The sequence below is a fragment of the Triturus cristatus genome, chromosome 10, assembly GCF_964204655.1.
Source record: "Triturus cristatus chromosome 10, aTriCri1.1, whole genome shotgun sequence".
Classification (NCBI taxonomy): Eukaryota; Metazoa; Chordata; class Amphibia; order Caudata; family Salamandridae; genus Triturus; species Triturus cristatus.
This window is the reverse complement of record NC_140593.1, coordinates 245,360,112-245,373,574: the sequence shown is the minus strand read 5'-3', so window position 1 is coordinate 245,373,574 and position 13,463 is coordinate 245,360,112. Positions and strand designations below refer to the sequence as shown.

Here is a 13,463-nt window from a genome sequence, read left to right as displayed (position 1 = left end):
ACTGAGACTGCTTGAAGGGCATATTTAGTGCCCTCCTTACATACTCCAGTTCAAACCAGTTAAGGGAGCCGTTGGCTCCTGCCCTGGCGTGAAACTGGACAAAGGACATGGGAGTATCCTCCCCACTGTACAGCCCCTCCCCAGGGAGGGACCCCTGAATCGCTCCAACCCTCTCCTAAGGGGCTTAAGGGCTTACCTGTGGGTGGGTCCCTAGATTCGTCATCGGAGAAGATTCAGATCACATACCACTTCAACTTCGACCGTCTGGACACTCTGGACATAGCTAGACTTTGCTTTGGGAACCGAGACTGCACCGGGGAAGGGTCCTGCTGCTCCTGGTCTCGTTATCCTTCTGGTCTTCTACAACATCTGTGTCCGTGCTCCATACAGGTTCTTCACCAGGCCTGTGGACATCCAAGACACCTGAAGGAATCTCCCTTGGAGTGAAGGAGTCACTCTCCTGCATCTACAGGCACCGCAGCACAGCTGACTGGTCTGATGATCCTGAGTGCCCACTGACTCCAAAAGGCTCAGCAACACAAGTGGTGGTTCTACAACTCCATCAAGGCCTGCACTGTCTTCATACTGAGTTTGAGGCCAGTATTCCTCTTCGGAGCCGTTGTAACATATCCCCGGTGCACCGCGTCAACTTGCCATTGCCAAGGCTTGTTGACTCTCCCCTCCAGAGATCTTCGGGCTCCAAGAAGCTCCAACCTCATCAACTTCTACAGCCAAGATCTTCGCCCTTACCGCTTCCTCTTCACTTAGGGCCTTCTTCATTAGTGAGCTGCTCGAGGTCCTCTTACGACTCCTGTGCCTCTGACCTGTGGGTCCTCTTGGGTGTCTTCTTTGGCTCCAGTGGGCTCCCCTGCTTGCTCATGGCCTGCTCCGACTTACCTGCTCGTGGAGAGTCACTTGAACCTTGCTGGTCCCAACACTGCACTTTTTTCTTCGCCTACGTTGTTTGCCGCTGCCAAGGATTGTTGGTGCCCCTGCCGGGCACTGAACCCCCTGGCTCTCGACATCCGACATGGACAGCTCGTAAACAGCTCTTGGACTTTCCCAGCGTCGCCTGGTCCGCACAGCTGCAACTTCAAGGGCACCGTCAACCTCTCCTGCATCCCCGAAATCGGTGGGCATTCTTCCTGTCTGCCTCCTTGTCACCCCAGAGTGGCATAGACCCTGTCCCCTCTGCTTGCAGGTTCTTCTCACCTTGAATCCACGTTTGGGTTCCACCGGACTCCATCTTCTTCTCCAGCAGCATCTTTCCTGAAGTCCTCCAGTGTGGTCTACAGCGGTTTCTGATGTCACTTGACACCTATGCACCAGGCTTCTCTGATGTAGATGTCCTGGTGCCTGGGGTATCCACGGGTGGGGTGACTCTCAAACCTTCCATCTTCCATGGGTTATCTCAAGGGGCCGCTGGGAAGGGTCCTTTTTCTTTAAAACTGCAACAGCGACTAACATTGAGCACCAGATCGTGTTCTCACTCTGCACACGACCCCTGTGAGGTTCCTAGATGCTCACCTTGGGTGGTTCATTGGGTCCCCGACTCTTCTTCTTCTTGAGGGTCCACTCTTGTCTTGAGTCGTGGTTCGCATTCTACTATTTTAGTATATGGTTTGATTTCCCCCTGGAGACCACTGTGTATTTGTGCTACTTATGTGCTCTATTTCCTAAGTATCATGTGTATTGTACTTGTATCTCCGGGTAGGAGATTCTACAATGTGTTAGTGAGTGTTTGTAATAAAATACATATTTTTATAGCTACGCTGTGCGATTCTTTTTCACTTAAACTATACCATAAGATTAAGTAGTGGTAAAACAAGCTGCTTTACACTTCTTCTGGACTAAGCCTGAAGGCTGCTCTCCACAGCTACCACTTAGAGAGCTTTCTAAGGTTGTATAAAACCACTGCAATCACCATAAGGGTTGCCTGGATTAGTACAGGTGTTACACTTACAAAAGTGAGCACCATATACTAAGCCATCCTCCCAGTTTCAGTTACTCATATGGCACTACCGGGGCCTGGCCTAGAAGGAATGCCTTACGATCAAAATGTAAGCTATGCCTTGGCCATAAGGTCTTCAATTTAGGTCTTAGCTTTAGGGCGAAATTTGTTTCTGACTCGACGGGATTCGACCTGAAAGCGATTGATAGTCAGAATTTGTAGTCCTCCCTTACTCCTTGAAGACTGCCACCTATGGGCTGAATTGTTTTGTTAGGACTATTCTAAATGTCACCATTAAATGACTTTTGAGAGTTTTAGCCCTGTTTCTATTTAGGGAGATTTTAAAATCACACCTGTTGACCCCCTTGCCATCCTAATAAGCTCCATTTTATCCTCTGTTTTGGTCTTATTTAATTTTAAGCTTTTTGTGCAAACACTTTACATGGACCTTCAGTGCTTTACATCTTAACTGTCTTTGTCCTTTGATGCTGCACACATCACCTCGTGTATTTGTGAGGGATGCCTTTCTGCCCTGGCATGGTTATGAAAGTTGAACCAAGAAAGCCTTGAGCATGCTTCTTCAACCCTGTAGACTGGACCATTTGACCTCTCCAGTCATGCAGATTTCTCGGGGCTGTTGTTAAATTTGTACTGAGCTTGTGAAAAAATTGTATTAAGAAGTGTATTAAGCGTCAGTGAATTGCAGCCTTTCAAGAATAAGTGCCTAAGGATTGCTTGTGAAAAAACAAAGGAATTAACCAACTGGCACTTGAAAGTTGATATTTCCACATAGAAAAACTGTTAGAATTGGGGGACTGTCTGATTAGCTATTCTCCTTACTATATGATCAGCATGTTCAACATGCGCACCACAAACCTTGAATAGTTTTTTATAGATGATCTTAAAGAAAAATGTGGACCATTTAAAAAAAAAATGCCATATATATCAACTGTTTTCTTTTTCTTTTTACTGTTTAGATATTATTGAATGCGGAGTTGGTGAAAGCCTGTCCAGAAATAGCTCAGTGTGTACACAGCTTTCTTGAAAACAAAGCTTATAACAAAGGAAAAGGAGATTTTGCCCGCAAGGTAAACATAAGCCTATAATGAACATAAAGTTTCATTGTTTCCCCATGGCTTATTAATGAAAAATATGTTAAGTATTTTAAACGTCAGAATGTAAAAGTGTTTTAAAATTGCTTGAAATTCCTGAAAAGCAGAGATGCATAATGGTCAACAACTTCTAGTTAACTCCTTTTTGTTTATCTGACAAGTTTGAGGTTTAGTTTAAACAAGCATAATCCAGCTTCTGTCGGGCAGATATATGACCTTAAACTGGGTACACAGTTTAGTTCGCAAAGTCTGGCAAATAATCGTTAATAATCTTCATTGACAACGTCCAATAATTTTACCACATCAATATGAATTACTTTGTGATTAATAAGGGTTTGGTTAAATCCATGGTTCTGGTTTGAACTTTGCTGGTGTTTTGTGCTGGTCCAGAAAGCAGTGCATCATCCTAGCATCAAAGAATGAGCGGTTCATGAGAGGTGTGTTCTGTCATTAAATCGAGGCATGCCCAAATGGTTGAAAGAATTGACGTCAAATCTGCACCTGACTATTCTGCATTGGGATAGCTGGCCATTTCCTTCTATTCCAACATAAACCAATTCAAGTCCTGGAACAAGTTAAAAATTCCTGAACACACTTAAATGTCTACTGAAGGTAAAAGACCCAGGCACAGACCAAACACTAAAGTTTGAAGAGGGGGCTACATCCTGCTTCTTAGAGTCAAGGAGGCATTCCGGGCCTCAATTTATGATTGTATCTGGCGCAACTAGGGGGGATTAAAGCACCATATCCGTAAGGCTTGATCCACTCTTTGACTCGACTCTTTTATCTACAAAAGTTACCCTCCCTAGTTTTTTTTGTCCCTGATTCTATTTATTTCAATAGGATGTCCTATCGTGGTCAGATGTAAAGGTTCAACGTTTTTATGAGTGTTAACATTTCAATACCCTTTAATACCACCCTCTGAGATGCTGTTCTGACTGTCACCTTGATTCACCTGCTGGCTCTAAATTCTTTACCCTCACAGCTTTGATGCTTTCTTCCTGATTACTGTATCTTTCACTATTCTGGCAAGTTAGGAACCCTTTCTCTCTCTGATCATTAGATAGCAATATGGTGAGGTCACATTCCAATGCCTGCAATGTATGTCTAACAGAGCATATGAGTTGTGCTTGGGTGCAGATTGTAAAACAATTGTTTATACCACAGAAGCACTTAAAATGTGATTCTGTGTTGAACCAAAGACACTGCCTATTGTGAAAGGCAATTTACGTCATGGTCCTATTTGATTAAGCATAGTACAAAACAAACTGTATTTTGATTAGCCTGCTAGGAGTGGATTAATTTAGCTTAAAAATGGGCATATAAATAGATGGAATGAGCAAGCTAGCGGACCACAGACTACAGTATCGGTTACCCAATTATGGAGTTTGGAGACCTATAAAATAAATATCTATGCCCGGAATATGGTGGCAGGAGTGTTTGCCAACAGCTGCAGTTTGCAGGACACATGGATCTACATTCTTCAGTCCAAACATATATGGAGGTTTTTAACCTTTAACTGAAGAGAGCACCTTCACTCTTGGACAGGGTTAGAGAGTGGACAGGTTAAGCTTAATTGAAGTAATTAATTGCTGATTATGTTCCTCTTTGTTATTTGAACATGGTCAGCAGCCAGCATGTATCGGTTTTCTATGAGACAGTCGTGGAGATGTCTGTGTTTCCGAAAGAATGACATGCAGATAAATTTGTGTGTCATCAGCTTAGAGTGACACTTGTCTGTCAGAGACGTTTTTAGGTCGAGGACTACCGGTCTGCCGAAGGCAGAACCGGAAGTCGGAGATTTAATGTTTCCTAGAGTGGCTATTTAGCCCGCCTCTCTTTTTGCTTCTCCTCCATTGGCTGGCTTCCTAAACGGAGGCCAGCCATTGGAGGAGAGAGCCGTCCCTCCAAATAGGCTCCCTCTTTTTCAGATTCGGGGGCGTGTTTCTTGCTGTTCTTTCCACTTTTTAGCAACGCCCTTTTTTAGGTGTGTTTTTCTCTCCTCCTGCCAATGGCAAGAGGAGAGAAAAAGAAACACGCCCCCGAATCTGAAACCGCCGCTGCGTTTCTCCGAGGCATTTCTGCTTTGCCGCGGAGAAAGGCAGTGGTGTGCTTGCCTTTTGCTCTGCCTTGTTCAGCCCTGCCATCCCTGTTCACCTCTCTCCGTCCCTTTTTTGACCGCCTCTCCACTCGCCGCTCCCTTCACTTTCCGCCTCCGGCCATTCATTACCAGTCCTTCAGTGTCCAAGCGCGCACTCCTCGCCCTGCCTCCATTCACCTCTTTTTCTTTACCCCTCTAGTCTCACCCCAGGACGCTTCCTTCTCGCCGTTCCCTTTCATGCCTTTACCTTCTTTCCTTTCATGTCTTTACTTTCTTCATGCCCCTCTAGTTTTCTTTCCCCCTCCTTTCACGCTGTCATCGTCTCCCGATCTTTCCATCTCTCCTTCGTTCTCTTCCTTCAGCTCCCCCTCGCCCGCTCACTAGTGTTTCTCGCCGCTTTCCGTTTTCCGGTCTGAAGACTCCAATTCTATGGGAAGGTGAGGGTCCGCCGATATAAGCAGGCAATGAGGGTTTGAGAACAGCGAAGAGCCTCCGAGGGCCTGAAATCGCCGATCCCAGGGGAGAGTCTGAGGTCCCAACCGGGAAAATGCACGCGTCCCTCAGTGGGCGTGGTGAGGGCCTCGCTGTCCAAAGGAGGTGAGATGTAAAAACGGACCCTTGTAGAATCTCTGCCACTGGGGAAACTGATGCCAGAAGAGCTGAGCCAAATACGAACCCGTTTTAACATAGTGCGCTGTGCTTGATATTACACTTTCCAGGCGCTATACATAACAAATGTTGATGTTACCCAATTTGATGGCACTCAGGTTATTGTCCTCAGAAGGATAGAAGTCTGAGTTAGTTAGATGGTAATTGTTAGCTTAGAACCTATGAGTGTTTTTTAAACCACTGAGTGCAACGAGCTTTAAAGGCGTGTGCTGTTTTGTTTTTCAGTTAGCATGCTCCTGTACCACCCTATGAACCTATGAACCGTACCACCAGTGCTTTAAATGGGAACAAATAAGTGCAGGTACTCACTAAAATAGAGGTGTGGCAAGTGGGTGGGGCTAAGGGCAATATCACCATACATAATGACTTCTGTCGCAGTTGCAGCACATAGCAAAACACACGAGAAATGCGTTTGTCATTAAAACAGATTAACTCCTTACACATAATGACATATATCTGACGAACGCTGGGAACGTAAATATTGTAAAATTGTGCAATGGCACAAAACTTGCGGTCACGGTGCAGTGCTCGAGTTGGGGAGCCGCAAGAGACTGCGTGATGGGACGTACTATAGTGCTTAATTTGTAAAATAATAACCGCAGGTGCCCAAGTGTTGCTATCAAAGCTCGGAGTAAGGACTGCCCACACCGTGTGGTCTTGAATCCACCTCATGCCTCATTCATCCACCCCCAGACACTTTCTGCAGTGGCATCTCGAGGAGAGATTTTTAGGGGGCGCACAAGGGGCCATGGATAAAAGTGGTGGGGCCACCTACACTCACTCTTTCACTACATCACTCTATCTCACTACTTCACTACATCACTCTGTTTCTATCTTAATACCTCACAACATCCTTTACTACCTCACTCTCGCTTTTACTACCTCAATCTTTCGCTATCTCACAACATCACTCACTGTTTCTCGATATCACTACGTCAGAAAATACCTCACTCACTAACTCACTCTTTCACTACCTCACTCTCTATCTACCTCACTCTCTCACTACCTCACTCTCTCTTTCAATACCTCACTCTCTATCTCACTACCTCACTCTCTCTCTGCTAATGCAATAGGTATCACATATGCACAAAAAATCTAATGCCAATAGAAATGACAATGCCATTTATTTAGGGATACAAAAATGAGAAAAAAATAATGAGCAATACCAATAGCTCTACCTATAATATTGCCGAGACCATTGCATTGTAAATGCGTGTTATAGAATTGGCAATGTGGGCTCTGGCTCAGAACCCCAACCTTTCGGGGGGGCCAATGATAGTCAACCCTGTTCTACGGAGTCTTTCCCTGATGATCTTGAATAATTCCTAAACAGATTATTTTAAAATCCGCTTTTCTTTAACGTTTAATGTGGGTGCTGTGTAAGAGTCTAATATAGACATTTTGCAGAGAAATGTTGTGTTTATGTGCTATGCGACATCCATAAAAAAGTTTTTTAGATCATAACAGGACCTCATGTATGAGAAACTGTAGAGTGTCACAGAGACTATTTGCAGTAATATTAGTGAGCTGCTGCTGTGTTACAATATTGTCACTATCCATGAGTATTGGGGTAAACACATTTAGAATTTGGACGAGAGAACAGATGCACTCAGTGACCCAGCCAAAGGGAGCCTGAAAGAGCTAAATTGGATTATAAAGTAAAAGCTGTTTCGGACAGAGGACCTAAAAATGCGTTTGGCCCTGGGCCCCCAAAATCCTTAAGATGTCCCTGTTGTCTGTAGAATATTAATCATTCCTATTTTGTGAACCTTGTGACAATAAAAGTTTTTTTTTTTTTTTAAGGTTCATTTTCATTAGTCAGATTCCCAAGTCTTCTACATTGACAGCTGAGCATATAGCAGAAATACATTTATGTGTGAATCTTTGAAGGCAAAGCTCTGGCCCTACTTAGCATAGCAATCCTAAAGATTATCTGCTCTATTATACGGTTTCCTACCTTCCACACTGATGCTCTTCTGACCATATATAAAAAGGAACTGAGCCCACCTTCCCCGACTCCCCCTGTCCAACCAACCATTACAACAGACATTCTTGCCAAACATGTTAGTACAGCCTCACATCATCCAACTATGAAACACCCAGAGATGATGTAGGGACAGGTAATGAGATCACTAAGAACACCCCCCCTCACCCCCCTTTCAACCAGCCTTTGCCGTGAAGGCACTCTTGGAATGGTAGCCCCCCTGATGAGTATGGTCTTTGATCTAAGAAATACATTTTTGGGCAGAACCATTGAAGAAATTCTTGTCTTTAAAATACGTTGAGGGATGTGAATGTTACAGCATGCGCTCCAGCCACTGCTGTCATTGTCCATTGGGATGGAGATGTGGCCACTCTGGAGTAAGCTTGGCTAATCACCTCTGGGGCAGAGACCAGGAGCAAACTAAAGTGGCTGGGCCATTTATTTCTAAGTTCACTGCCCTTGATCTCTCTCCTACACTATTGGTAAAAGCCATGGAAAAGATTATAAAAGCCTAGCCACCCACCTCATTAACAACCACCTTCTCAACACCACTTCTTCCGGATTCAGGCCCAATCACTGTACAGAAACTGCCCTCATCCCTGCCATGCACAACATCCAGCTGACCATGGACAAAGGTGACTCTGCGGCCTTCACCCTACTGGATCTTTCTGCAGCCTTCGACACAGTGTCTCATCCCATGTTATCTAAGACTGTACATAGGCAGCATCCAAGTCTAGCACTAAGCAGGATTTTCTACTTCCTGACAGGCCGCACCCAGTCTGTAAACCTGGGCTTCTTCACCTCAGATGCCGAGTTCAACAAGGATCTTTACTCGGCCCCATGGCCCCACTCTGTTCAACACCTACAGGATTCCACTCACCAGCATCATCCATGCCCACAGAATCAACATGATATCCTAAACTGATGACTCTCCGCTCATCGTCTCTCTCTCTCTGAGAAGACATCAAACCCTGGCCCAATTTCTCCGTCTGCATGACCAAAGTCGTCAGGTGGATGAAAACCAACTGCCTCAATCTCAACACAGATAAGACTGACGTTGTAATGTTTGGCAAAAACTCCTCACTCTGGGACTCCACCTGGCGTCCCACCAAACTCTGACCCACACCCCTGCTGGCAACTCACACTAAGAACCTCAGTGGTAATCGAAAACCAACTCACCATGTCTGGCCAAGTAAACACAGTCTCTGTCTCCTGCTTTCACACACTCGAGATGCTCAAGACGATTTTCAAATTGCTCCCCAACACCACTTGCAGAACTATCACCCAAGCCATCATCACCAGTATGCTGGACTATGGCAACATTCTCAATTCTGGAATCCCAGCTCAACGGACCAGAAGACTCCAGATCATACAAAACTCAGCAGCCAGTCTCTCTCTCAACCTCTCACTCTGCACTTACATGACCCCATACCTCAAAGACCTGCACCAGCTCTGTCCACAAACAAGCACTCCTCAAACTCTTCACACACACACATGCAAAGCCTTACACAACATTGGCCCCATGTACCTTAACAACCATAAACGTTCACAAACCTAGAAGACCCCTCCGTTCTGCTGGATTCCCACTTGCACACACCTCCTGCATACACAGAACCAGATCTGGAGGTTGTACCTTCTTCTGCCATGCTCCTAAATCCTGGAACAACCAGCCCTTGCACATCAGAACCTCCTCCTCAGTTCTTACATTCTGCAAATACGGAAGGTAATAGCAACATCAAGGAGACATAAAGTTGCATGTAGCAGTTTCTGGAAGAAAAGTAGTATTTGTGTCAGTTTCTTTTTTTATTTTCCACTCTATTTCAGCAGAGTTTCAGTTACCTGGCTCTCTCAAAGGTTGTTTCAAATTCTTGTCATTTTGGTCTAAACTGATTAAAGCTTGTCCTACATATTGTCATATCATTCCATTACTTTGACTCATCTGCCATAGGTAATGGTGAGACATTTGTATGTTTGGAGGTGATTTACCACCTGAAATACATGTAATTGTATATTATATCTGTATAATATGTTATTGTATTGGAGAGATTGATTTTTGTAGCCAAAAGAAAATTGTTTTCGGTATGCAGGATTGCCAGCTACTTGTGCCTTTCGATCTATGCATTTGCTAATGGCCAATATTATTGTGTTGCTTTGCCTTCTTAAAATTCTCTATAAGCCCTGTAAGGTCATTGTGTTTTCAGTTACCCAGGGATATAGGTTTATTGCCAAACTAATTTTAATTTTTGTTGCCGGGACTGTAGTACTTTTTATAGCAGCTCTGCATTTATAGTTTGAGTTGTGTTAAAATGTCAGTCTAGTACATGTTCTATTTTATGGCCATTTCCTACCAGAAAATGATCAGGAGATGCTGTTGAATAGAAATGTCAAAAAGTTACCCATCATGACTAGTGGTCTGAAACCGGCAAGATATTCTGGGAGGTTGAGTCTCAAAATACATTTTTATCTCCTACCGGTTGGCATTGCAGTTTCCTGTGTTATATGTATTAACATCTGTTTTTCTAAGCAAGATTGCCAAAATATCAGGTCTACTAATGCATAACCACAATTCTCTCTCCGCAACAGCTTGATGTTTGCCAGTGTTGATTTTTATGAACCTCGATCTGTTATGGTCTAGGTGCTGGTATTTTCAGTTGCGCCTAATAATTAGACCTTATCTGTGGTGTGAACGTATACTAAACTGTCTCCAACATGGGTGAATGTTTTTAAAAAAAGAAATTGAAGTAAACAAACAAATTCATAAACTAACATACATCATTTTAATGGGAAGTTAATACATGTAGTAAAAGGGAGATACATGCGCCCTCTTGTATACTAAATGCCCCTGTGTCCTTACATGACATCATAGCTGTTGAGAAGTAAGGGACCAAATTGAGCCATAGAAAGAAATCAGAGTGGAAGATGGTGAAAGCATGCACAAGGTGTGAAGTGAACCCTCCCTCGAGGAAGGAGTTGTTCTGGAGGTAGCTGTATTGAGACACTGGATGTTCTAATAGTTTATCTGCCTTCCACTCATCCTATTCTTCCATGACAAAATAATGTTTGACTAAAGAAGTAATGGAGATAAGACTGTTTATAAGGAGAGGCTTCAGTGTTAGGACTTTAGAAACAAAATTGGGTCTTCTTCCAGTGAAAGGTAATTTCCAGTGTAGTAACTGCATTGCTTATACTTTCGCCTTTGATGCAAAGATTTTTAACATGGTAACATCAAGCAAGAATTGAGTTTCTTTTCAAACTGCAATTCGTGCAATGTTGTATACTGTATTTGATGTCCGTGCAGATTACCGTATATTGGGCAAACATCACAACCCATCAAGACACGCATTTGCCAACACGGAAAGCAGAATAAGATGTACAGACTTTAATGGTCCTTTGGCTGCTCACTACATCGAAAAAAACACACAGTGGAGGATCTATAGTGGCAGGTCATTGATATGGCTGCCATTCCAAAAAGAGGAGGAGGCATGGGACAGATCTTACAAAGTATGGAATGCAGATGGATGGAACGGGTCAACTCGATTACTCATGAACTTAACACCTCAGAAAAATGGCGTGGTTTTGTTGCCACCCTAATGAACTAATTCTGTAAACCATGAACAGTCTCTGAGAAGTAACGAATTCTAGCTGTGAATTATAGTATGTAACAAGGATATAATTGCATGCACTCTTTGTATTTACAATAGAAATTGTATCATTTTATTTAGCAAACTTCTTTTATTCTAATTCAACCCTGGCCCCCTTCTCTTTAACATTTGTGATGCCGCTAATCTATCTGGCGGGAGAGCTGGGTGCTAAGATCATAGCGTACGCTGATGATACCCAGCTCCTCTTCTCGTGGAAGAAAAACGATTTATCCCCCGATTTAGCTAAAAACGGTTTTGCTGAAGTTTTTACATGGTTAGCACAGGCCCAACTCAAATGCAATGAGGACAAGTCTGAGGTACTCCTCTATGGGTCCTTCCCGCCTCATTTTAGGGATGACCTTTGGCCCGAGGGTTACCCCATGCCTAAGTCAATGGGGAGCCCAGTAAAAAATGTGGGGGTCTGGTTCAGTGAGGACCTCACATTCCTACCGCAGATTAATAAATTGGCCGGAGTGTGCTTCGGCACACTGAAACTACTTAAGAAATTTCTGCCACTGCTGCCTAAAGTTGCAAAAGAAATGGTGACCCGCACTCTCATTCTCTCTCGTTTAGATTACGCCAATGCCCTATACATTGGTCTCCCTGGCTACCAGCTAAAAATGTTACAGACCCTCCAGAATGCAGCCGCTAGAGCGTTACTGGGCATCCCTGGTAGGTCTAGCACTATGCAACTTCTCTGGCATCTGCATTGGCTTCCGGTGGGCCAGCGCCTTCTGTTTAAGGCTCTCACTATTGCTCACGGTGCCCTATACAAATCGGGGAACATGCATCTCAGGAGACGCTTTGATTTCTATGTGCCTCACAGACTTCTTCGCTCCACTGGGCAATGCCTTGCTGCTATTCCTTGGTACCGCCTCACTAGAACGGGAGGTAGCTCCCTCTGTCAAGGCGGCCAAGGCCTGGAATGCTCTGCCCTTCGAGCTTCGGAACATCCACGATCTTAGGCTGTTTAAAAAGCAGTTAAAAACCTTGCTTTTTAACTAATCATCCAGCCTCGGTCTATGCCTCCCTGTCTCCTTTAAACTGGCTTTCGCGCTGGGACACTTCCGAGTATCCGTGCACGCTATAAATGGCAGATAACATTATTTAACTTGTTCAACTTATATATAATGTTTTCTTGCATATGTCCCCATAGAAAGAGACAACAAACTGCCCTAAACGGAAATTCCATAAGCTTTCTAAATGAGCACAGAGCGGTACGATGCTAGTTTTCTCCTTTACCGGCAAGATCTGGTCACGTCTCACCACACGTGGCTCCATTCTGTATTTAGTTACAGGAGCCGCGCGCTGCACTCGTGTCATTAGACAGACGAAGGCAGACTTGAGCGGTCGTCTAGAAAGTGGCATGCTTAACACCATGCTGCACGACTGACTATGGCGGCCCACTTCCTCTGATGAAATCTAGGAGTCATCCTTCACCTTGGGTAAGAGCTGTGCTGTCTTCTATACCGGCAATCTTAACCCTTTTCCGGTATGATAAGCACTTGACTACCGCATTTTTTTCTTACATATTTCCTTCGCAGTTTTAGAAGAAACTTGTCAACACAGATTGTCGTGTCATATTTACCTACTAATTACGGACGTGTGTAACTGATACATGCCGGCAAAACTGTCAGACCCCCTCCCAATCACAGGGGTGAGTAACTACAAATATCAGATCTTGTCAGTTCTTTAAATGGATGCAATATATCACCGCTAATATCCATGTATATTTCTCTCTCCTCTCAAACAGTGCCCGGCTGGGCCCCATGTGAGTAAGTACCCCCTCCCAATACTCCTTTTTGATTCACTTCCAATGATGGTGTGCTCTTCACCACTCTGACAATGTATTGTTATTGATTCAGGTAATCCTTTCATCACACAAATACCTTTTCCATAGAGTCTTGGCCTTCCAGTTGAATGAACCATTCTTTCACTTATTATATTTCGGGTGTCCCTCATTGATAGGTCCTGATGAGACCCCCTATTGATTGTGGGGTTGAAA

The 13,463-nt window shown here is 44.1% G+C and overlaps 1 protein-coding gene across 14 annotated transcripts in view; it reads left to right on the top strand.

Annotated features, from left to right (window-relative positions):
* The window catches only part of SNX13 (sorting nexin 13), a 558,687-nt gene that overhangs the window by 425,053 nt on the left and 120,171 nt on the right, over positions 1-13,463 (top strand). For all 14 annotated transcript variants that reach the window (XM_085630906.1, XM_085630899.1, XM_085630907.1 and 11 more), the window contains one exon: positions 2,929-3,039. In XM_085630906.1, coding sequence (XP_085487032.1) covers positions 2,929-3,039 — 111 coding nt within the window. The remainder of the gene's footprint in view (positions 1-2,928; positions 3,040-13,463) is intronic.